This window comes from Cataglyphis hispanica, chromosome 10 (assembly GCF_021464435.1).
Source record: "Cataglyphis hispanica isolate Lineage 1 chromosome 10, ULB_Chis1_1.0, whole genome shotgun sequence".
In the NCBI taxonomy this organism is placed as follows: domain Eukaryota; kingdom Metazoa; phylum Arthropoda; class Insecta; order Hymenoptera; family Formicidae; genus Cataglyphis; species Cataglyphis hispanica.
The window spans coordinates 1,043,987-1,067,960 of NC_065963.1; the positions used below are offsets into that span (position 1 = coordinate 1,043,987).

Below are 23,974 nucleotides of genomic sequence, written 5' to 3' on the forward strand. Positions count from 1 at the left end.
ATCGGACTTGGTTTGGATTTTTGATTCTCGCACAAATACTGCTTCATCTGCTCCATGCTGATTTGAAATTGCTGCCAGGTGTCGGTGTCGAGACATATTCCATCTGCATAATTGCCTGTTAATTTTACAATCGGTACAAAGCAATTTTCGCTCGTCGCCTGCAATCCCACGTGAATCTTCTTAGTATACGATGCGTTAAGCCCGTACGTCGTCGATAATAATAAATATCGCTGATCGTTTCTTCTATCGAAGTCGGTCTTGAGGCCCGATTTGTTAATATCACAAACGTGAGTAGATTTAACAAAATCGGTTAGCTTTTCCGTTCACTGGATACTTTTTGCGCCGGCCATTTTATCACTTTTTTACCGAGAACTAGTTGAACACTGGTCACAACAACGACGAATACTTGTACCGAAGCCGAAATGAAGATTTCGAGCAAACTCAAATGAATAAAGTTCCGCGTTTTCTCGCCTTACTTATATACTGAAATATAAGGAAAAGAGGGGGAAAATATGCAGCTAAATAATTGAAAAAACAACGAATTCCCATATTTTCCATCCATTAAGAGTTAACATCTTTTTGTAAATGTTATAAATATTATATTTAAATGTAAGAAAATTGTACAAAACATTTCTGTAGCGTAAATAGAAATGTTAAATTTAATGTAAATATTAAAATATTAATTTTAAATATTACCTGAAAACGTTCAATTTTTTCCTTTTCTCTCCTTCCTTCTTTCCTTCCTAGACTCTGCGGCGCCATAGCTCTTTCAATCTCCGATAGCGTATCGCCTCCGATGACGACATCGCGTCTACCTGCGTTGCATGACTCGACCGGCGTGGACAATCATGTCCGATCATGAACGCTTCGTATTTCGTTTGTATACCTTGATATCAGATAATTCCGCACTAGACGATTTTTCTTTTTCAGCAAGAAGGAGAGACACGGGCGACGCGCTCGCTGCAGTTCGAAGTTTTTCCGTAAGGACGGTCGAAGGCGAGAGATGCCGTATGTCATGCGATATTTTTCGATTTTCCACAGGGCTGTGGAGAAGGAGGAGGAGGAGGAGGAGGAGGAGGAGGGGAATGCAATGGGACATCTCCGCTGTCTTCGGCGCCCGATATTTTACCGGCTGCTGACACCTCGGACATCTTGTCGACTTTCTCTCTCTCTCTCACTCTATTTTCTCTCTCGTTTTTCCAGCTCGTCGGAACCAATCAAACAGACGGCAACTATAGGACAAACCAATCGGAGCGCTCGGTCGCCGGGCCGGAGAGACCTACTCTTCGCTTAAATGCCCCATCTAACTCTCACTCTTGTAAGATTTCAGTTAGCCCACCGCACTAGGACCCCGACCAGAAAAGCAGAGGACCCAGGTTCCAGCCCGAGTATTTCCAGCCCAGGAAAAAATAAAAAATAAAAAAACTGCCTCGTGCACGTCCACGACTCCCCCCACTCTTAAAAAAATTTTATAATTAAAAATCGCCTCGTGGACGTCCACGAGTCCTCACTCTTTTTTTCTCTGGTACCTGCCCAGGGGGACAGGGGGGGAAGGGATCACAGCGGGGGGCTGGCGCCAAGGGGGAAAAGGGGGGACATTCCTGTCTCGCTATAGTTGCCCCTATACTACTATCATAATACAGTCATAATACAACAGTCAAAGGTAAGAACTAATTAAATTAAATAAAATTTAAGTAATACTTTTATATCATTACGTACTTATAACCTTTTTATTTTTTACAGGTTCAAAATTTTATAAAAATTAATTGGCTACTCTGATGCCGTATAGAGGCTACCGAAACCGCTGAAAATATTGGCTGCATTAGCGCTGAATATTGACTTGCTTTAAGCGCCCAATTAGAAATATTATCTATATCTGGGTTTATTAGATGTCCAAAGAAAAAATTAATCTGCTAGTATAGCATTGAATTTTATATATTATTATTAAAAATTAAAATTCATATATATATATAATATATATATATATATATATATATATATATATATATATATATATATACGTATAAAATATATTTAATATACGCATAGTATATAATAATATATAATATATATTAACATTAATTGTTTCTATTAAAAAGTCTATTAATAAATTTTTTAAAAGAATCATTATACATCTGTGTAACTGCTGCATCCTATATATATATATATATATATACATATATATATACAAGATGTCCCATTTTAAAAGTTCCACCCTCATAACTTTTCAAGACCAACGTTTGAAGGAAAAAGACTCGGATAAAACTTATAAGGAACAAAGGGGGCTATCTAATAATGACTTTGGATTTGACATGAAAGGTTATTTTCAAGGTCATTTGAAGGTCAACTTTCGTTTTTTAAATGGGAACCCCTATTTTTGATCCCGGATTCTGAAAGAGCGAAAAATTTTACATTAGAGTTGTAAGGAGTCAAATTGACTCTAGGGGTCATCTAAAGGTCAAATGTCTCTCCCGTATTTCCCAGACTATCTTGCCATGATAGCGATATATCGAAAGAATCATCTCCATAAAAATTGTCAAGGTCATCGGAAGCCACTACTTGGTGACCTTGAATTGTACCTTAACTCTCATTTTCAAAGTGTGAGAAAAATAAGACATTTGACAAAGATAATAACTCAGAATCCGGTTCAAAAAGTTACTAACTCAGAATACTCAGAAGTTTTCTTAAATTTTAATAATTTCTAGAAATGTTGAAAATTATTTGAAATTTATCATTAAAAATTTCTCAGTTCTTTTTCTCAATCAACTGATCATATTATTGATAGTTTATTGTACGTATGTATTGAAAATCTCTTTTATCTGTCACAGTGTGTACGTAACGTGAATTTATCTTTCTGAATTTCTCCAGGGAAACGTCTACGATATAATCGTTTTGTTGCACGATAATTATTACGACACTCTCCAAGAATTAATAGAATGTTAACAATCTCATTCCTGTGTAATCCAGCATGTTTACAAAGTACGGAGAAATTCAGAAAGATAAATTCATGTTACGTACACACTGTGACAGGTAGAAGAGATTTTCAATACATACATACAATAAATTATCAATATGATCACAATAAAAAAATTTCACAAAGGTAAAAAAAAGTACATAAAAAATATTCCTTGTACACAACAGAAAATTGAAAAGATACTTATCTCTAAAAAATAACTAAAAAAAAATTTTTTTTCTAAAAATAAAAAAACTCAATAAAATCAATAATTAACTGGCCAAATATTTACAAGTAATTCGGTTTGTAAAGATTTGTAATTTGAAATAGTAGATATCATAAAATCAATTTTTATAGAAGTGTTTTAAACAGATTTTCTCCTTAAAATTAAAACACATTTAATTTTTATTAACAAAATGATTTCCGAAATAAGTTCAATTTTAAATAGTGTTCGAGATTGCAGCAATCTCGAACTTCGCTTGTTGTTGCCGCGCGACCGCGTCATCGCCGCGCGCGCGATGCGACGCAGCGTTTCTGCGACCGAGCGAAAACGCGCGGCAACAACAAACATCGTCACCCTTCTCGAAGGATCTCAGATGAAATTGTGACAAACAAGTCACAGAAAAACTGTCGGCGGAAATGAGCGAATTTCGAGAACCTTCTGGATCCTTCGAAAAGGCGACGACTTGATAAAAGCGAGCCGATAACTGAGCTTGGGGCAATCCGCTAAAAGCAATGAACGCGTACACGCTATTCGAGTGATAATAGAAATTCGTTTTCGTGGAGAAATACTCGTATATTTCAATGACTACCGGAGTTATTCCGAGACAGACGATTTATCGCTATTCGTCCGCCGCGAATTATAGTTGTATGACACGTACAATTAATCTTATAAGCAGTGTACATAACATGTTCGTCATAGAATTAATCGCGTCTCGATACTCGCGGGTGTGTTTGTCCGTTGGCCGTCTTATTTCGCGCTTGTCTTTTCGGAGCATGCTCGCTCGCACGTTCACACATAACTTTCGCGCACATTTGCTTGTCCTTCGAGCCGGATCTCGCTGTCCGGTGCCTGTGGGTGTAGTGAGTGCAGTGCCTGTGGTGATTTTCGTCGGAGCTTCTTCGATCATCACATCCTAAAAGATAAAAAATGAGTAAAGACACGGTCTCAACCATACGGACACAATTGGAGCTGTACGGGCGTATTGCACGCTCGTACGAGAACTTGCGGAAGTCGGGGTCCGCCGATATTTCTATCGGGCTGGTGGAAGCACGACTCCAAGCCCTGGAAGCCAACTGGGCGAAATTCGAGTTCAACCACTATAAGCTCGACACATCCTGGGAGGCCTTACGCGAGACCGACTACGTCAAGAAGGACATGCTAGCGCTAACCGAGGAAGCTTACCTCACCCAGAAAGGCATGTTCCTGGATGCGCTCCGCCGTCTCAGATCCACGGAGAGAACCGAGGCTTCCGCTGCTGGCACACCAACATCACAGCCGCAAATGACCTTGCCGAGGATACAACTTCCTCAGTTCTCCGGGTTGTATGAGGTCTGGCCGTCGTTCCGAGATCTCTTTCATTCCCTCATTGGGAAGGATGCCTCGGCTACCAACGTCGAGAAACTTCACTACCTCAAAATGTGCCTGAAGGAAGAAGCGGAACTTCTTATCCGCAATCTGCCCACCACAGGCGAGAATTTTGATCGCGCATGGAAGGCTCTCACGGACTATTACGAATACAAGCGCCTGCTCGTGCAATTGTACATCGCGAGGTTCCTGGTGATTCAACGGGTAAAGGGTGAGTCGAGCACAGATTTGCGTAATTTTTACTACGGCGTCTTGAGCATCGGCTCCCTCGAGAGCATCGGTCGACCGATAACGAGCGGCGAGGACTTGATTGTCCATCTCGTTGTCGATCTCATGGACTCCCGATCCCGCCGAAAATGGGAGAATGCGATAGGTGATACAACGGATCCGCCGTCGTACGCGGAGTTGATTTAGTTCCTCGACCGACGGCTGCACATGGTCGAGTCGTTACTTTGTGCTTCCCGAGACAATTGAAGCACAACTGATGTCTCTCTACGTGCTGCCGTCGCTTCGATGCCGTCTTGGCCTTGTACGCGTCACAAAACATTATGTAATAATGTTTTCCGGCTTGGGCGAAACCGAGTGCCGCAAAACCGGGCGCGACTTCCGGACGTTCTTCGCGACTGCATCATGTGCGGAAACCGGAAAGCAATCGCGGCCGATGCTCCTTGTGTCACCAAGAACATTACATAATGTTTTGTGACGCGGACAAGGCCAAGACGGCATCGAAGCGACGGTAGCACGTAGAGACATCAGTTGTGCTTCAATTGTCTCGGGAAGCACAAAGTAAGTGACTGTTCGTCGAAGAAGACGTGCTCGATGTGCGATGCGCGTCATCACTCGACGCTTCACGACGCATGCAAGTCCACCGAAGTCGCCAAATCATCGCTTTCCGCGAACCGACTTGCGAAAGCCGTGTCGGCAGTGCTTCTCGCGACCACGCGCGTCCGCGTGACCGACAAGTTTGGCGTTCTTCACACCGCTCGAGCCCTCATCGACCAAAGATCCGAGGTATCAATCATCACCGAGTCATTGGTCCAGCGACTGCAATTGGCCCGGACTCCTGCCTCGACATCCATTGTCGGCATTGGCGGTCAACCTACAGGCGCACGGGAGTCGAGCTCGCGCTCATGCCGCTGCGCGACGGTCCGCCGTTGCGGGTTTCGGCGCTCATCCTCAGACACCTGACGCTCTACAATGGTGGCATCCGAGTGAGTCGCAACATGTGGCCGCACATCGACGGCATCGAACTCGCCGACCCGGACTTCTTCGCAGCCGACCCGGTAGAACTTCTCCTCGGTGCGGATGTGTGCGTAGCTATTTTGCAACCCGGTCTTCGACGTGGAAGACGTCGGCAACCTGTGGCCCAGAGGACAACGCTGGGTTGGATTTTGTCGAGTTCCATCGGCATTTCAGCCGCAACCCGATCTGCCCAAACTCACCACTGTTGCAGCGACGACGACCTTCACAGCTTGGTGCAGGAATTCTGGCGACAGGAGGAGGTCGTGGCCAAGACTATTCCACCCACCACGAACGAGCAGGAAGCTGAGGACCACTTCGTCCGAACACATTCGCGAGACGCCAGCGGCCGCTTTGTCGTGCGTCTGCCTCTCAGGCTGCCGCTCCCAGACCTCGCGGGAACGAAGCGCACCGCAGCCCGCCTGCTCGGGCACATGGAGCGCAGATTCGCCCGATATAATCAGTTGAAGCAGCTGTATAACGACTTCATGCGGAAGTATGAAGTCCTGGGGCACATGTCCCCTGCCCAGCCTAACGGCGCTGCAGGACTGGCCGATTGCTACCTGCCTCACCACGGCGTGATGCGCAAGGGGAGCTCGGCCAAGATTCGAGTCGTTTTTAATGGCTCGTCTACGGTTCCTTCAGGAGCCAGCTTCAACAGGCATCTCAAGATGGGCCCCAATCTGTTGCCCGTCTTGGAAGACGTTTTGCTGCGGTGGCGAGTCCATCACTTCGTGCTGGCGAGCGACATCGAGAAGATGTATCGCCAGATTCTCGTCGCCCCGGAGGATCGACATCTTCAGAGAATTCTGTGGCGCTACGAGGACCAGACTGCTCCGCAGACCTTGGAATTCAACACCGTGACGTACGGACTGGCCTGCGCTCCGTTCCTGGCGGTGCGCTCTCTGCGACAATTCGCCGACGACGAGGAGGCCCACTTCCCCCATGGATCAGCGGCGCTGCGCCGGGATGTCTACGTGGACGACATCCTCACGGGCGCACCCTCGAGGAAGCCATGGATCTCCAGCGGCAGCTAATGGAGCTGTGCACGGCGGGCGGGTTTCCGCTGAGGAAGTGGTCGGCCAACGATCCTCGCCTACTAGAGCGCATTGCGCCGGAGCATCGGACATAACGTGACTTGCTGTCATGGACGCCGCAGGAGAGTCACGCTACTTTCAGCCTCCACTGGCACCCGAGCGGGGACTGCTTTTTCTTCTCCACTCGGTCCACCAAGGTGTCAACTTACACGAAGCGGTCCGTCCTCTCGCCCGCCTCTTCAATCCACTGGGCTGGCTGGCTCCGACCATCATACGGGCAAAGATCCAGTTTCAGTCCACGTGGCTGCAAGGCTTGGACTGGGACACTCCATTGGACAAGGCCAACGCGCAACAATGGAGCAGGTTCCAAGCGGACCTCCCTCGTCTGGAGGAAATTCCAGCGACGCGTGCCCATCAGCGAAGCAGACGCCCGAGTCGAGCTGCATGGCTTTGCGGACGCATCCGAGCGGGCCTACGCCGCCGTTGTCTACGCGAGGACGGAAACCCGCCAAGGAGAAATCAAAGTTGTTCTTGTTTCAGCAAAGACTAAGGTAGCGCCGTTGAGGACGGTGTCACTACCTCGCTTGGAGCTCTGCGCGGTTTCGTTGCTCGCTAGGCTAGTGGCGCACCTCCACCAGGCTCTCGGCACAGGAGACGCGCCCATCCATCTGTGGACTGACTCGACGGTCGCATTAGGCTGGATCCGCGGCCACCCCTCACGCTGGAAGGTGTACGTCGCGAATCGCGTTGCCGAGATTCAGACGGCCTTGCCGGGAGCACACTGGCACCATCTCCCGGGGACGGAGAACCCCGCCGACTGTGCATCGCGGGGAATCTCCCCGAGCGAATTGGTCAGCCATTCACTCTGGTGGAGGGGTCCGCCCTGGCTTTCGAAGGACCCAACGTCGTGGCCGTCATCACGGGAGAAAGAGCCCATCGGTGACTAGCCGGAGGAGCGCGTCAGAGCGCACGCTGCCGCTGCGCCGTTGCCAGAGGTGACCGAACCGGAAGAGCTGAAGCGTTTCTCCTCGCTGAATCGCCTGTTGCGAGTGACCGCGTGGTGCCGGCGATAGAGGCGCGTGCTTCCGGCCAAGCATCCGCCGCCCATCGCAACTAGCCTGCTCTCGGCCAAGGACACCTGTCAGCCTCCGAATGCGACGACGCTCGCGTGGCATGGATTCGGGTGGTGCAGGCTGCAGCATACAAGGAGGAGTTAAGAACGCGGGGAGCGTCATTGCCGAGCAAAAACAGTTTCTTAAAGCTCACTCCGTTTACAGATCTCCTAGGCATCTTGAGGGTTGGCTGGCGGAGCACGCCCTCCTGGCGTATGATGAGAGGCACCCGATGATCCTGCCCAGCTCATCTCATTTCACGCAGCTCATCGTCGAGGGCGTGTCACCGGCGAATCATGCACGGAGGCGTGCAGCGCACCCTCGGGTCCATCAGGCAGCGCTACTGGATCCCTCGAGGACGGCAACTGGTGAAGGCCATGATCCAGCGGTGCGTCATCTGTATCCGCTGGCGGGCGGCCACGCAGCAGCAGCTCATGGGAGACCTACCACGGTTCCGCGTCACTCCTGCAAGCCGGCCATTCCTGCGCACCGGCGTAGATTACGCTGGCCCCATCCAGTTGCGCACGACGAAAGGTTGCGGACACCGCTCGTACAAGGCTTTTGTCGCGGTCTTTGTGTGCCTTAGCACGAAGGCCGTGCACCTCGAGGTTGTGTCCGACTACTCGGCCGACACCTTCCTGGCCGCATTGAGGAGGTTCACAGCGCGGCGCGGGCTGTATCGCAGTCTCCATAGCGACTGCGGCACAAACTTTGTCGGAGCCGACGCGCAGCTCCGAGTCTTTTTCGCCGCAAGCAACCCTGCGCAGCGCCAAATCGCCGATCAGCTGGCCAACGACCGCATCCAGTGGAACTTTAACTCACCTTCAGCTCCTCACTTTGGCGGCCTGTGGGAAGCAGCAGTGAAATCGCTCAAACATCACCTCCGGAGAATGCTGGGAGAGTCAACGCTCACCTATGAGGAGATGAGCACCCTCCTCACGCAGATTGAGGCCTGCATGAACTCGAGGCCGCTGCAAGCACTAACGGACACTCCGGACGACGTGGCGGCCTTGACTCCAGGACACTTCCTCGTGGGAGCCCTCAATGCCATCCCAGAGCCGCATCTCCTGGACGCTCCAATCGGCCGACTCTCGCGCTGGCAACTAATTCAAAAAATGCGCGATCATTTTTGGAGCAGATGGTCGCAGGAGTACCTCCACTCGCTCTCCCAGCGGACCAAATGGTTGGCCTCCAACAGCGAGATCCGCGTCGGGCGACTCATCCGGAGCGACAACACGCTGCCAACACGATGGCTTCTCACCCGGATCATCAGCGTGCACTCGGGAGACGACGGGAGAATCCGTGTGGTCACCATCTGCACTGCCACTTCAGAGCTGACGCGTCCTATCGCCAAAATCGTCCTCTTGCCGGAGAGCCGCTTCGACGAGCGAGAAGACAAACCCGCGCATCGCGGAAGCAATGCCTCTCTTGGCTAACCAAGGGCGCTCTTTCGCCGGAATCCCGGCGAGGCGGGCGGGATGTTCGAGATTGCAGCAATCTCGAACTTCGCATGTTGTTGCCGCGCGACCGCGTCATCGCCGCGCGCGCGATGCGAGGCGGCGTTTCTGCGACCGAGCGAAAACGCGCGCCAACAACAAACATCGTCGCCCTTCTCGAAGGATCTCAGATGAAGTTGTGACAAACAAGTCACAGAAAAACTGTCGGCGGAAATGAGCGAATTTCGAGAACCTTCTGGATCCTTCGAAAAGGCGATGACCTGATAAAAGCGAGCCGACAACCGAGCTCGGGGCAGTCCGCTAAAAACAATCGACGCGTACACGCTATTCGAGTGATAATAGAAATTCATTTTCGTGGAGAAATACTCGCATATTTCAATGACTACCGGAGTTATTTCGAGACAGACGATTTATCGCTGTTCGTCCGCCGCGAATTGTAGTTGTATGACACGTACAATTAATCTTATAAGCAGTGTACATAACATATTCGACGTAGAATTAATCGAGTCTCGATACTCGCGGGTGTGTTTGTCCGTCGGCCGTCTCATTTCGCGCTTGTCTTTTCGGAGCATGCTCGCTCGCACGTTCACACATAATTTTCGCGCACAAATAGTATATCACAAATTACATTACTTTAGAGTTTATTAAAGGTGTTATATACTATAATATCAAATCATATTGTTAATGTTAAGTGCAATTAGAATTCTTTTGATTTACAAAGTATATCTTACAGGATGTAAATTTGAAAGAAAATTTTTTTGTAAACTCTAAGTCGGGGCGCGCGTATAAAACAAACTTACATAAAATGTAAATAAATTACACAAAAATTTTTTTTCAAATTATATGTCTTGTAGGATATACTATGCAAAGAAATCTTAATCGTATTATGATATTGTAGCATATATATACATATACACACACACACACACACACACACACACACACACACACACACACACACACACACACATATATATATATATATATATATATATGTATATATATATATATATATACTGCGACGACTTTTCCCTCTGCGAATAGTCGAACGCTGCGCGCGTCTGCCGTCGCGATCTCTCCGTCGCGCGTGTGTTAGGTTGCGCCGACGAACGGGAGTAAAATTTGTCGTACGGGAGATGTGGGGAAAGGATCGTTGCCAAAAATACGGTGAGAGAGAAAAATATACGCGCGTCAACAAGGAATGGAAGGAGTTCCGCGCGTGCCGTGACAGAATCTTAGAATTCGCGACGATTTATTTTGGGCGCCTGATACAGTCTTTCACGTATCAAGTCGCTAGACTTGAAAGACGCGAAAGAAAGGAATAGATTTTGTCACTGGCGGACTAGCTCACCTAACGGTAGAGGGGCAGGGCATATGTTGAAATAACGCGATAATGAGGCAAGAGGCGACAAATACAAAGCGACGAACACGCAAAAAAAAATACTAGATATGTGTGATTAAACAAAAAGATAACAGATTTATTAATTTTGAATGCATGAGTGGATTGACATATGGATTGACAATAATGTACTATATGAATCACGCGAGTATTCGACGGTAAATTCGCGGAATCGAGACTGAGTAGCGATGCTTTTGCATCGCGGAAATGGTAAAGTTCGTAATTAATGATTGGTCAGGCCTTTGCCCGAGCGGAATTAGACAGAATCGATCATCGGACCCTCTCTGATCGAGAATATTTAGCTCCTTATTGTAACAAGCAGAACGCCACCCACATGTATCCAGTGCAACCACGAAGCATACGACTCGCAAATATAGCTCGCAATGCTGTAACGATACGACCATCATTACGCGGCCGTCCACCCGCCGGACGCCGCGAACCAACCGCCGTCCCACGCTCACCAGTCAAGGGACCATTTGAGCGAAGGCGCTACACGCCCTATTATATTTTAAAGCGGTGAGCGAAAATAAATATGTAATAATATTTGTTTACTTTTATAACCGGGTCGGCACACCGTACCGTCGACTCGCGCGCTCGGGAAACCGCTCCGACCGTTTCCGAAACTTCCCGAGCCGCGGTCGGGCTCAACCGAATTGTTGGATAAACAATTATCGCGCCGACGTGATACCGCCGACACCGGGTATAAAAAGGCGCTCCACCGGCTAAAAAGACAGAATCTCATCCGCGCTCTGAAGTCGACAAGACGCTCTGAGCAATCCAGAGACCTAGACGCTTACTCGCAAGATCGAGGTTGGGAGTACTCTGCCTCTGCTGGGCTTTCCCAGCATCTCGCCAAAAGTAAGCGCTCCTAACAAAATACCGAACGTCCGGCAACTACTCAAGCGGTGGGAAATTACCCGCCACCAACGGATATTCCCGTCGGCCGAACGCTCCTGATCCGCTGGAACCCATCCTTGCAAATCCGGAATAACTATCGCGAAGTATTTCGCGCGCCGGCATAAATCCGCCAGAGACTCGCCATTTATACGGCGACGGAATCCGCGCGCGTAGGGCCGTGAGACCGCCCTACGCACCGAATTTGGCAACACACGATTCGCTAAGACGCGAGGCTCCCGCCCCTCGCGTAGGCATTACCGCGCGCCATTACAATTACCCGGCCGACAGGTGCTACCACCCATCGACGCCGAGTATCGATAATCGCACGCGACCGTTCGATTTACCGCGTACGATCGCGCCGTTCACGAGTGCCCTACCGCGTGCACTCGAGCGCATCACGCACCGAAATCGCACCACCGCCGTGCATCCGCCGTTCCGCCTGACCGACGGACACGCACGCGCGCGTCACTCCCGGTCATCCGTAATATACACGCATCCATACGTTATATATTAGATACACATCCGACCCACATTGTATACGCGCACAACCATACGTCATCTATACGCACAGTCATACGCTATACCACATACACGCATCCGACACCCATTGCATACGTATACATTTATATTTTATACACGCCCACTCATACGTTGTACATACATTCATACGTCAATAAACACATTATTTATTTTACACCCGGCTACGGTACTTGCTATACCTTTCCGAGCCCTGATCCCGGCCGAGCTATCCAGAAACAGCGCTCGGGAAAATCCGACCGTTACAATGCCTTATACAATATTTCGTATAAATCGCGAGATCACGCTATCACTCACACATACAAAAGCATACAGTTCGATTAACAAAATAAAAACAAATATAGCGCGTAACACTCACACTCGACAGTGGACAAATCACGCATACATATCTTAGATGCTAAACGGGCGAAAATCTATGCGAACGCCGAATTAAGCCGTACTTGGAATCCCGAATTTCCAGAGGGACGATACATGCAGTATTAAACGCGAAATATTGTCTTAATCCACGGAAACCAATATTTTAGAAGCCTCGGGGCTCGAATCGCTTGTCGATGTGGCTGTGTCGCAATAGTAATTAAGCTAATGACGACGCTAAAAACACCAAAATTTCGAGCTTAGCACGAACGCGAAAATAACACGAAATCGCGGCCACGACGGCAGAACGACCGATTCCGATCGCGATCACGCGTGGCGATTATTTTGCGGGGTAATCTCACCGGTACGACAATGGCCTCTTGTCCTCAGGAATCGGAGAATAAAATCTCTCTCCGCCCAACCGCCCATTCAATAGATGTCGGTTATTCGCGGACAATACTAAATGTTTTATTCACTTGAATACCCATGCCGTCTGACCTGGGATCGTCGCGATCTAGAATCGGTAACGCAGGGCCAACCGGAAATGCGCACTCGGGGTGCGTTATTGCGATCAATCCCGTGATAACGCGCTAGGCAGCCATCGGGCGACATGCTCATGATTGCACCGGGGCGCATCTCCAGCATCGCGATCGATATTGTCTAATCTCGCTTAAAGGATCATCGTAGGATCTCGAACGGATGTCGCTCTCGAGATCACGGCTGCAGCCCTCTCCGGTCACTTTTTCGCTTGTCGCGCCTCGCGGCGACGGAGCTTGTCCTTGATCCTTCGGGGAGATGATTCCGCACGATCCTGCATTATGGCGCGAGGATCCCCTCGTCGTTTCGCACTCCTCGAAATTCGATTGTTGATTTACTTCCTCAAGCTCTCACGTTCTCTCGAAGGTCGCCTCTTCAGAGCTGTCTTAGATTGTTTTCTTCTCGGCCGCCTTCTCTCTCCTCCGGTAATGCTCCCATAGTATAACATCAAACGGAAAGAATATAAAATTAAAATAACGTAATTAAGTCAAACAATTAATAGCCTTCTGGAGATTTCAATATGGCTCTCGCGATTTTAGACTGGCGCGGTCACGCATCCTGCGCTCAGCGAAGATCAGGAAGAGTCCGGCGGACGCGCGCGGAGCGGCAACACAATACATATTGTAAAGAGTAGGAAATATAGGCCGCTTCTAGCCACTTGCTTCTTAAGAACCAGGTGAATAAGAGAGAAAGATATATGATAAAGTAAGATAGAAAGATATCTCAGGGGAGGAGTGACGGCACGGCGGAAGGACAGGGGGGGGTACGTATGGCAAGGGAGGCGTGGGGCGGCGGGGAGGCGTGCGCGCGGTCGTAGGCGTGGGGGCGCGGAGGGGCGAGGAGGGATTTTCGGAAGACGAGCCGCGGTTTCCTTATCGGCGCCGCTTAGAGCGCGATGCGTTAATAGCGTTTTTTTTATCGACGCCGCTTCGAGCGCGCGATTTATAAATAGCGTCACGGCGTCCGGTGAGCTTTAAGGAGCGGAGATAATGGTTTCGTTCGAATTTTTTCGTCGTTTCGCGATTAGGGGAGCCGTGGAGCGTCCGGCGACGGAGTTATCCGGCGCGATTAATCGAGATGCGCTCTTTTTCCATTGTTCTCGTCGTTATAAAAGGATGTCACTATCGCGAAATATTAGTTCGAGGATATTTCTTCGGAATGTCGCGATGAAGCGCGTACCTAGCGCTTTGACGATACTAGCCGGAAGAGTGGTTAATACTCATATTAAGAGTATCGATGATATACAGATTTTGGAAATTCCAACTTGTTTAAAGGAAGAACTACGTAAAAATTATATAGAGGACTCTTTATATTGCGCGGAGGAGATCAATTTCACGGAAGAATTCGTGCGAGAGGCGAGCGAGGCGCGGTTCGACGAACCCTTTGCGGACGTCGGAGCCGATCGCTATCTGCTTTATCGCAACTGGAAGTGGCGGTACGGCGTTCCGGATTTTTCTTGTGAAAAAAATCACGTCGTTGCTACTATCAATTCGGTTGCCTGTTCGATAATGGGAGATATATCGAGGAGGAGGAGAGATATTGCGCGGATTGCGCGCACCGACCGAGTTACGTCAGAAGCATGTCGACGCACTTGACGGAGGTAACGGTCGGCGGTGCGGGGGAGGAATCTCATCGACGAGATCTTCGACGTGTTGAGATATTGGTGTAGCGACTGCGAGACGAGAGCCTTGTTTTACATCGAGGAGTACGAGACAGGGGAAACGTAGTTCGTTTGTAGGAAGATTCTGCGTACATTGAGGAACGACTAATGAATCGAGGAATCGTGGAAAACTTTTTCGAAGCGTCGAGCGCTTTGACGAGGCTAGCCGGAAGAGTGATTAATACGCGAATTAAGAGTATCGTGTTCATCTCGAAGAGTTTAAGGAAGATACACGATTTATTATTAAAGAATCTGTGTATCTAACGATAAATGGATAGAGAAACGGAAGAGAGCGATCTTTTCAATAACGCGCGGATCGTCGCGACGACGGACGCGTATCTCGCGTGGGCGCGACGATGCGACGAGCGTCTCGAGTCTCTGCGAGAGAAGTGTCGAGAGGAGCGTCGAGGAAGATTCACCGGGACGATCAACTCTCTGATCGCTCGAATCGTTCGATTGACGGGCGCGAGAGACGATCTGTGTAGACGTTTCGAGCGCTCGGGTGGCGGCGAGAGGCACGAGGGACTCTCGTGGTCCGAGATCGAGACGGCTTTCGTTAGGCGCGTTTTAACTGGCGCCGTTATCAATCTCGATTAGATCGAACCATTGCGGTTTCTCGAGGTTGCTAGAGACATGGTGCTCGATCGAGTACGCGATGTTATGGGCGATGTTATTAGATACTACAGCGTCAAAGTCAATACCGCGTTCAATGGAGAGTTCGTCTCGGGCGACAAGATCGCTGTTAAGACTATTGTCACGAAGAATCATCCGCTTCTGCCTACGTCCGATTTGCGAGAGTGGTACGGGAAGCATATAGTCGATGCGATTTTAGCGTCGTTGGAAGAGTTTCAAGAGCGCGATAGCAGATGGGCGTTATCGCGAATATTGAATCTAACGGTGAACGTGAACAGATAATCCTATGCGCGCCGGATGTTATGTCGAAATTCCGCGAGAGATTAAGTTGAAAAAAGCTGTGATTAGCGTGCGATCTACGGACGATGCGTGTTTCGCGTGGGCGGTAGTCGCTGCTCTATACCCGGTCAAAAAGCACGCGGAGAGAAGTTCGCGGTACCCTCACTATACAGCGGTATTGAATCTGGAAGATGTCGAATTTCCTATGAATTTGAATCGCCAGGTTTGAGCGTCTCAACGATATATCTATTAACGTATATACCATTCGTGATAAGAAGAATAAGAAGGATGAGAAAAGAGATATAGTTCCTCTGCGTCTTACCAATAGCAAGAGGGAGAGACACGTTAATTTGTTGTATCTTAGCGACGCGACGCGACGAGGTAACGCGACGCACTTCGCGTGGATTAAGAATCTGTCCCGTCTCGTCGGCTCGCAATTGAGCGCTCGGCGACATAAAACGCATATATGCGATCGGTGAGTACGAACTAAAAAGTTTGTTAATAACGCACTATATAATGAATATACTATATAATAAATATTATATAATATTATATAATAAATATTTCGCAGATGCATGCACTATTTTCGGACGAGCGATAAGTTATCGGCTCATAGCGAGAATTGCTAGAGAATGAACGAGTGCGCTATCGTTCTTCCGACCGAAGAGGACAAATGGTTAAATTTTAACAATTACGAGAGAAAGGAGCGAGTTCCGTTCGTGGTGTATGCTGATTTGGAATGCGCGCTGGAGAGGAAGGAGCAGAGAAGAACGCCGAATACGTTCATCGTTCAACGTCATAAGGCTCACAGCATGAGATATTACGCGCGATGCGCGTTCGACGACACTAGATCGATGTACAGATCGCATTGCGGCGAGAACTGCGTGTCGTGGTTTATTCTGGAACTGCGAGATCTAGCGCTTCTCGCGAGAGACATTCTGAACGCTATCGCGCCTATGACGCCTCTCACGACGGACGAACGGGAGAGATTCCGCGACGCGACGAACTGTCACGTGTGCGAGAGACCGTTCGAGTTGGAGGACGTTCGCGTCCTCACTGTCATTTGACCGGGCGGTCCCGCGCATTTTAGTTGCAATCTAAATTATAAGGAGACTTACGTTATTCTTATATTCTTTCACAATTTATCGGGCTACAACGCGCATTTTATCATTAGAGACGTGGCTAACGCTTTTCCTGGAAGCGTCGAGCTGTTAATGCTAACGAAGGAAACGTACGTCTCTTTCGCGAAGAGCGTCGATGAAGCGTCGGACGAGGGAGGATAGTTCGCGCGCGGAAGACGCGTGAAGTTGCGTTTCGTGGATTCTTTTAAATTTCTTAGTGCGTCTCAAAAAATTGGCGTCTTATCTCGATAAGAGCGAGTTAAAGATCGCGCGGTCGGAATTTCCCGATCTCGTCTACGCCGATTTTGAGCTTCTCACGCGAAAAGGTGTATTTCCGTACGAGTACGTCGACGATATCGATAAGTTGCGCGAGACTCGTTTACCACCACGCGAGGCGTTCTACAGTTCGTTGACCAGCGATATCGTATCCGGTAGCGATTACGAGCGAGCGATAAAAGTCTGGGAGCGATTTCGCATCTAGACGCTGGGCGAATATAGCGATCTGTATTTAAAAACCGACGTTCTTTTATTAGCTGATATCTTCGAAAATTTTCGTGACGCGAGTATGAGGAGTTACGGTTTAGATCCCGCGCATTATTACACCTTACCCGGATATACGTGAGACGCTATGTTAAAGTACATAGGCGTTTGATTCGAGCTTTTAACCGACATCGATATGGTGATATTTGTGGAACGCGGAATACGCGGCGGGCTGAGTCAATGTTTCAATAGATACGCGCGCGCTAATAACAAATACTTACAGTCGTATAATCCTTTGGAAATATCGTCGTATCTTATGTATTTCGACGTGAATAATTTATACGGATGGGCGATGTGTCAATCGTTGCCTTACGAGAATTGTCGATGGGTCGAGGACGTTTCGAGTATCGATTTAATGTCCGTGATGTCGAATTCGCCTATCGATTATATTTTAGAAGTCGACCTTGCGTATCCATCCAATCTTCACGACTCTCACACTGACTTGCCGTTTTGCCCGACGCGCGATAAGCCGCCCGGAAAACGGCAGGACAAACTCCTCGCCACACTGTACGATAAGCGTCGTTATGTGACGCACTATCGTAACTTGCAACAATGTGTTAAACACGGATTACGTGTTACGAAAATACATAAAATATTACAATTCGCGCAATCTTCGTGGTTGCGCGAATACGTCAAACTGAACACGCGATTGCGAATTAGCGCTAAAAATAAGTTCGAGAAAAATCTGTACAAATTAATGAACAACGCCGTGTTCGGTAAAACTATGGAGAACGTGCGTAATCACTCGGACGTTCGATTAGTGACCCGATGCGATACGGCGCGGAAGCGATGATCGCTAAACCTAACTTTCATAGTAGGAGCGTCTTCGCGGAAGATTTAATAGCTGTAGAATTGCGCAAACTGGAAGTTAAATTTTACAAACTGATCTACGTAGGTATGTGTATCCTCGATATATCAAAGATTCGTTTGTACGAATTTCATTACGAGTATATGTTATCGTTGTATCGAGATAAGTGCGAAATAATGTACACCGACACGGACAGTCTTATCTATCGCGTCGAGTGCGAAGACGTGTACGAGGATATGAAGCGCGATATCGATAGATTCGACACGAGCGATTACGCGACGAACAATGTGTACGATATGCCTCTTGTTAATAAAAGAGTACCGGGTTTAATGAAAGACGAGAATAATGGCGCGATTATGACGGAATTTGTCGGACTTAGAGCAAAAATGTACGCGCTGCGAGTAGACGGTAGAAGCGAGACGAAGAAGATCAAAGGCGTGAAGAGCGCCGTCGTCGCGAGAACGATAACGTTCGACGATTACGTGCGCTGTTTGCAACGAGATATCGAGATGACGCGCGAGCAGTCGTGCTTAAGATCAAAGTTACACGAGGTGTACACGATCAGAGTCAAAGATCGCGCTTAGTCCGTACGACGACAAGCGGTACGTCGTACCCGGAACGACGTCTACTCTACCGTAGGACCATTATAAAATACCGCTGTAATAATTTTTATTTTTTAGTTCATAGAATTTTATTAAATTATGTAATAAATATATAATGTATAATAAATACAATTATTTTATTAATAAATACATTTTATCGTAATATGGCTGCTTTGTTCATCCAGGAATTGTGCGTTTCATCCATCCCCAACAATTTCACGTAAACCTTGTCGCCCCTTCGACGCAGCACCTTCTCTACGAAATATACATCGGAGACGCGAAGCAACTCGTGTTCGTAGAATCCTCTGGCGATCGGTTCGTTTCGCGAATCTTTTAATAGATACGTCACTGGATTGGTTCGTTGTACCTTGGTTATTCGAAATATCTCGGTGGTCCAATTGGGCGTGAAACCTTTCTCGAAGATCGTCTTAAATTTGCTGACGCGTACCGGATCGATCGGCTTAAATTTGGCGGGAGCGGCTATCTTTATATTGCTGTATACCGTGTTTAAAAGTTTATCGGCGATCGCGGGAGTCACATCGACGGGTCTCATACCGATAGTGCGATGCTTTCGCGCGTTGTACTCTTTCACGAGACGAGGTAGCGCGTCGATCCACTTGTACGTTCCGTTTAACGTGAAATACTTCCACATGGAATTCTTAAGCGTGCGATTGAATCTCTCGACGATCGACGCTTTCATCACCGAGTACATCGAGTAATGATTCACCCTATGCTTCTCCGCGAACTTTCGCACCTCGGCGTTGTAGAATTCTTTTTCTTTATCGGTCTGCAGATTTTTCGGACACCGTTTAGATTCTCGCGTTATCTTAGGCTCGGGCGACCTCGCCAGCGCTCTTGCTTTTGAGCGGTACGGCCCACGCGTACTTGCTCAACGCGTCGATAACGGTGAGTATGTAGTTGTGGCCTTTGTTGAGTCTCGCGTAAGGACGCATCTCGACCATATCCGCCTGCCATAGGTCGTCGTACCCGCGCACCGCGACGCGGGAAGTTTCTTCTCGCGGGCGCGTGCAACTCCTCCACCAGTCTTCGTTTTTCGGCGCTCATTCTATCTTTATCGAAGTAACATCTTTTTACAGTCTTTTTCCTCTCGCGTTTCGAGATGTTATCGAGCTCGCTTTATCGGAGGATCAGCTCGCGATTTTCTCCAAATCCTTTATACGTTCGTTCAACTCGTTCGATTCTTTCGCTAATCGCGACATCGATTCTTCCAACTTCTGTATCCTCTCTACGGAATTCGCCGCGATCTGCGATTTCTCGTTCAGTTTCTGTAACGTTTTGTTAAGTTCTACGTTTTTCGCAGAGATACTCGATTCGATCCTCGAAATGTTTCTCACCGCGGCGTCTACTCGTTGATCTAAAATGTTTTCGGCCGTAGCTATTTTCGAGAAATTTTGCGCGATTTGCTTGTCAAAATTTTCGCTCTGTTTTTTCAGATAGTCGGCGTTCGTCTTGATCTTCGAATCGGCCGTAGTTATTTTCGAGAAATTTTGCGCGATTCGCTTGTCAAAATTTTCGCTCTGTTTTTTCAAAGAGTCGGCATTCGTCTTGATCTTCGAAATGGAGCTCTCCGCGACATCTAATCGTTTACTTAAAACGCTTTCGAGCTGAGCTAATCTCGTGAACAACAGCACGATGCTTTGTCCTGCTTCGTCCGCGTCCTTTCTCAATTGCGACGCGATCTTCTCGGCGTTCTCGCGATGCTCGATTTCGTCCTTTCTAGCGGCGCGTAACGCGAGGTCGACGTAACTTTTGCTCGTCGTGTCGGTGTCCTCCTTCAGCGAGGCCAAGCGTCTTATCTTGCGCCCTTTAGCGTCGTACTCGTCGGCGGAACTCGCGCACAGCGCGTTATCGCGCACGTAATTTCGCAAGGATTCGATAGCCGGACGTAGTCTTCCATCATTGTCGCGTTTCTTCAGAGCTATGCCGAACTCTCGCGCGTGCCTCACTTTAGAGGCGTGTTTATGCGCGACGCTCTTCCGATGCGAGTGCGCCGTAATGAAAGCGGTATCGTTAATTTAGACGACGCGTCGAAACCGAGCACTCATTGAGTGGCGTACGCGAAAAAGGGCGACGACGCGATCTACTACGACAGCTTCGGCAATCTTCGTCCGCCGCGCGAACTCGAACGATATCTCGGACGCGATACGACTATTCGATACAATCGTGAATCTCAACAAACGAGCGATCAGAGTATCTGCGGACAATTGTGCCTGAGATTTCTTCGAGAGATCGATTGGAAAAATTTTCGGTTATAATATCGAATCGTTCGTCGATGGAAGGCAGTTCGCTCGCGCTCATCGATCATGTCTCTGACTCTCACGCTATCCGGACGAAGCAGCGATCTCAAGGCGAGTTATTTCCCACCTTTGGATCTAAGCGATGGCGATTACGAATTAGGTCTCACTAATTTCGAAACTTACAATACGATACCGAATGTGAATTCTACGAATAATAAATTTTACTTTGACGATAACGATGAAGTTATCGCGATTCCCGTCGGATCTTACGAGTTAAATGCTATAAACGCGTATCTAAAAACCGCGATTCGTCGCAAACGACCAACTAAAGAAGAGGAGCGAAGACGAGACGAGAGCGAAGAACCGAAAACGAGAGATGAGGATGACGATTACATATACGATGTCGACGACCGCGATGATGATCTTTTCGACGAAAATGACGAAAGGAGCGTCATAGCGCTTCGCGGAAACGATAACACCATGAGAAGCGAGATCAAATGCGCGTATCGCGTAAATTTTACTAAACCTAACAACATTGGTTCGTTATTAGGTTTCTCGTCTCGTATATTACAACCGAATAAATGGTACGCCTCCGATAAACTGGTGAATGGCCGTTAATGTTATTCGCGTAGAGTGCAACGTCACAACAGGGGCGTATCACAATGACAAATCCGTCCACACCATACACGAGTTCGCGCCCAACGTTCCGCCTGGATATAAAGTGTCGGAAGTTCCCGCGTGAATCATTTACCTCCCGATCATCGCGCAAATCATAACCGATATAACCGTGCGCGTCGTGGACCAGAACGGAAAGTCGATCGATTTTCGAGGTGAGGAGATAACGATTCGTCTGCACGCGCGACGAAGAAGATAGACAGCGATAGCGCGCGATGCTCGTCGTGAACGAGTCGAACGCGAGAAGCGCGCCCATCGTCACCGTAGCGTCGTCCCTAGACGCGAAGAGAAGGAAGGGAAGGAGAGACGGAAGATTAACCGTCGCTAACGCGACTTTTCTGCGCTCCCTGGGTTTCGTCGTTCCGAAAACGGCTTACGCGTGAAAGTGAAAATGAGCGACATCTTGAGTATCGCCGGAGAACCGATCTTCGACGATCGCATCGTGAAGATCGAAACTCACACGTACAACCCTTACGCTAATACCACATTTGGAAATAGCGATGAGATACGAATTCCTATACAACAACAGGATCTGTACACGTTACCTTGCGAGAGTTTCCTCTACATCGAGGGCAGACTCGAGTCGAAGAAACCATCCGGCGCGGAGGGCGAAAGCTCGACGAGACTAGTGAACAATTGCGCCGCGTTTATGTTCGAGGAAATTCGCTACGAGCTCGATGGGGTGGAGATCGATCGAAGCAGAAACGTCGGAATAACGAGCACGATCAAGAATTACGCGTCGTTGACGGTCGAAAGAAGCAGTATATTGCAGAACGCCGGATGGGACTTCGCGGCGAAGAGTCATGCGATCGACGATTTTAACTTTTACGTACCTCTCAGCGTGTTGCTAGGTTTCTGCGAGGATTTCAAGCGCGTCGTGATTAACGCGCGACACGAACTTATCTTGATACGAGCGCGCAATGATCACAATTGTCTCGTATCGCGTGAATCGCACGAACCTAAGATCGTTCTATTAAAGATACAATGGCAAATGCCTCACGTAGTGTTAAACGATGTTAATAAATTAGCGTTATTGCGCACATTAGATAGCGGAAGATATCTGAGCGTCGCTTTTCGTTCGTGGGATCTTTACGAGTTTCCGCTTCTGCAGAGCACGACCAAACACTCCTGGGCTGTCAAAGCGGCAACCCAGCTCGAGAAACCGCGATACGTTATCTTCGTGCTGCAATCCGGAAGGAAGAACGTTCTACCTCAGGATTCCTCTATATTCGACGATTGTAAACTAACTAATGTCAAATTGTATCTTAATTCCGATTTTTATCTTTACGATGATATGAATCTAAATTTCGAAAAAAATAAAATCGCGGTACTATACAACATGTACTCGAAATTTCGAAAAACGTATTACGGATGCGACGATAAAGACGAAGCGCTCTCTTTAATTTGGCTAAATTTAAAACGTTCGGTCCGATAGTAGTCATCGATTGTTCTTGACAAAACGAATCTATTAAGAGCGCCACCGTGGACGTTCGTATAGAATTCGACTGCAAGGAGAACGTCTCCTCTAATACCACAGCCTACTGTCTCATTATTCACGATCGAGTGGTAGAGTATAATCCGCTCACCAACGTTGTACGCAGAATCGTGTAGAATAATCTAGTACAGCGATAAATAAAAAAATATGGAGGAAGAATGAAATGCTTAAAAGGAGGAAATTTAGAGAAGCGAGTATTCTAACTTCGACTCGCAACGAAGATGGACACACCGATCTTTGCCGACCTCCAAGGTTTTATTGTTAATGAAAAATTTATTGCGAAAGAGATCGCTATATTGAAAAACGGCAAAGAGTTAACGCATCACATTTTCCGCGCGCCGATGTCGTGGAATTTACTAACGAAAGCGGAAAAAACACAAGCTTGTTGGTTAATCGCAAATTACCATCAATTAAAGTGGAATGGTGGACATGTTAATTATGGATCAATGAAGAGACTCGTTCGAGATGCTGTTTGCTGTGGAACTAGCCCCGATTTCATGGTACGTGTATACGTAAAGGGCTACGAGAAGAAGAAGTGACTCATCGAGATCCTAGAAAATGCCGAGGATCGCGATGTCATCGTCGAGACCATCGATGCCGACTTCGATGACATCAATCGACTGGAAACATTGAACGTTTCGCGGGCCCTTCGCTGTGGATATCACGCTAAAAATTGTGCGTTGGAGAACGTATGTAAATTACACGACTGGTGGTTAGAGCGAAACAACAGTTTGAACAATATTTAATTTTTAATGCACTATAAATTACATTATAAATTACATTATATATTATT

The 23,974-nt window shown here is 47.9% G+C and overlaps 3 protein-coding genes and 1 pseudogene across 3 annotated transcripts; 3 read left to right on the forward strand and 1 right to left on the reverse strand.

Moving 5' to 3' along the window:
• Positions 1 to 5,671: 5,671 nt before the first annotated feature.
• Positions 5,672 to 6,817, forward strand: LOC126852475 (uncharacterized). Its single transcript, XM_050597314.1, has one exon. It carries the CDS (start codon positions 5,672 to 5,674, stop codon positions 6,815 to 6,817), a length of 1,146 nt encoding a protein of 381 aa, XP_050453271.1.
• An 8,631-nt stretch (positions 6,818 to 15,448) lies between these two features.
• Positions 15,449 to 16,749, forward strand: LOC126852476 (uncharacterized; annotated as a pseudogene).
• Positions 16,750 to 18,907: 2,158 nt separating this feature from the next.
• On the reverse strand, positions 18,908 to 19,818 carry LOC126852477 (uncharacterized). The gene is made up of 2 exons (XM_050597316.1): positions 19,639 to 19,818; positions 18,908 to 19,540 (listed from the first exon to the last, which is right to left on the reverse strand). The coding sequence occupies exons 1-2, from the start codon at positions 19,816 to 19,818 to the stop codon at positions 18,908 to 18,910; spliced, it is 813 nt and encodes a 270-aa protein (XP_050453273.1).
• Positions 19,819 to 22,077: 2,259 nt separating this feature from the next.
• Positions 22,078 to 23,121, forward strand: LOC126852478 (uncharacterized). Its single transcript, XM_050597317.1, has one exon. It carries the CDS (start codon positions 22,078 to 22,080, stop codon positions 23,119 to 23,121), a length of 1,044 nt encoding a protein of 347 aa, XP_050453274.1.
• Positions 23,122 to 23,974: the final 853 nt, after the last annotated feature.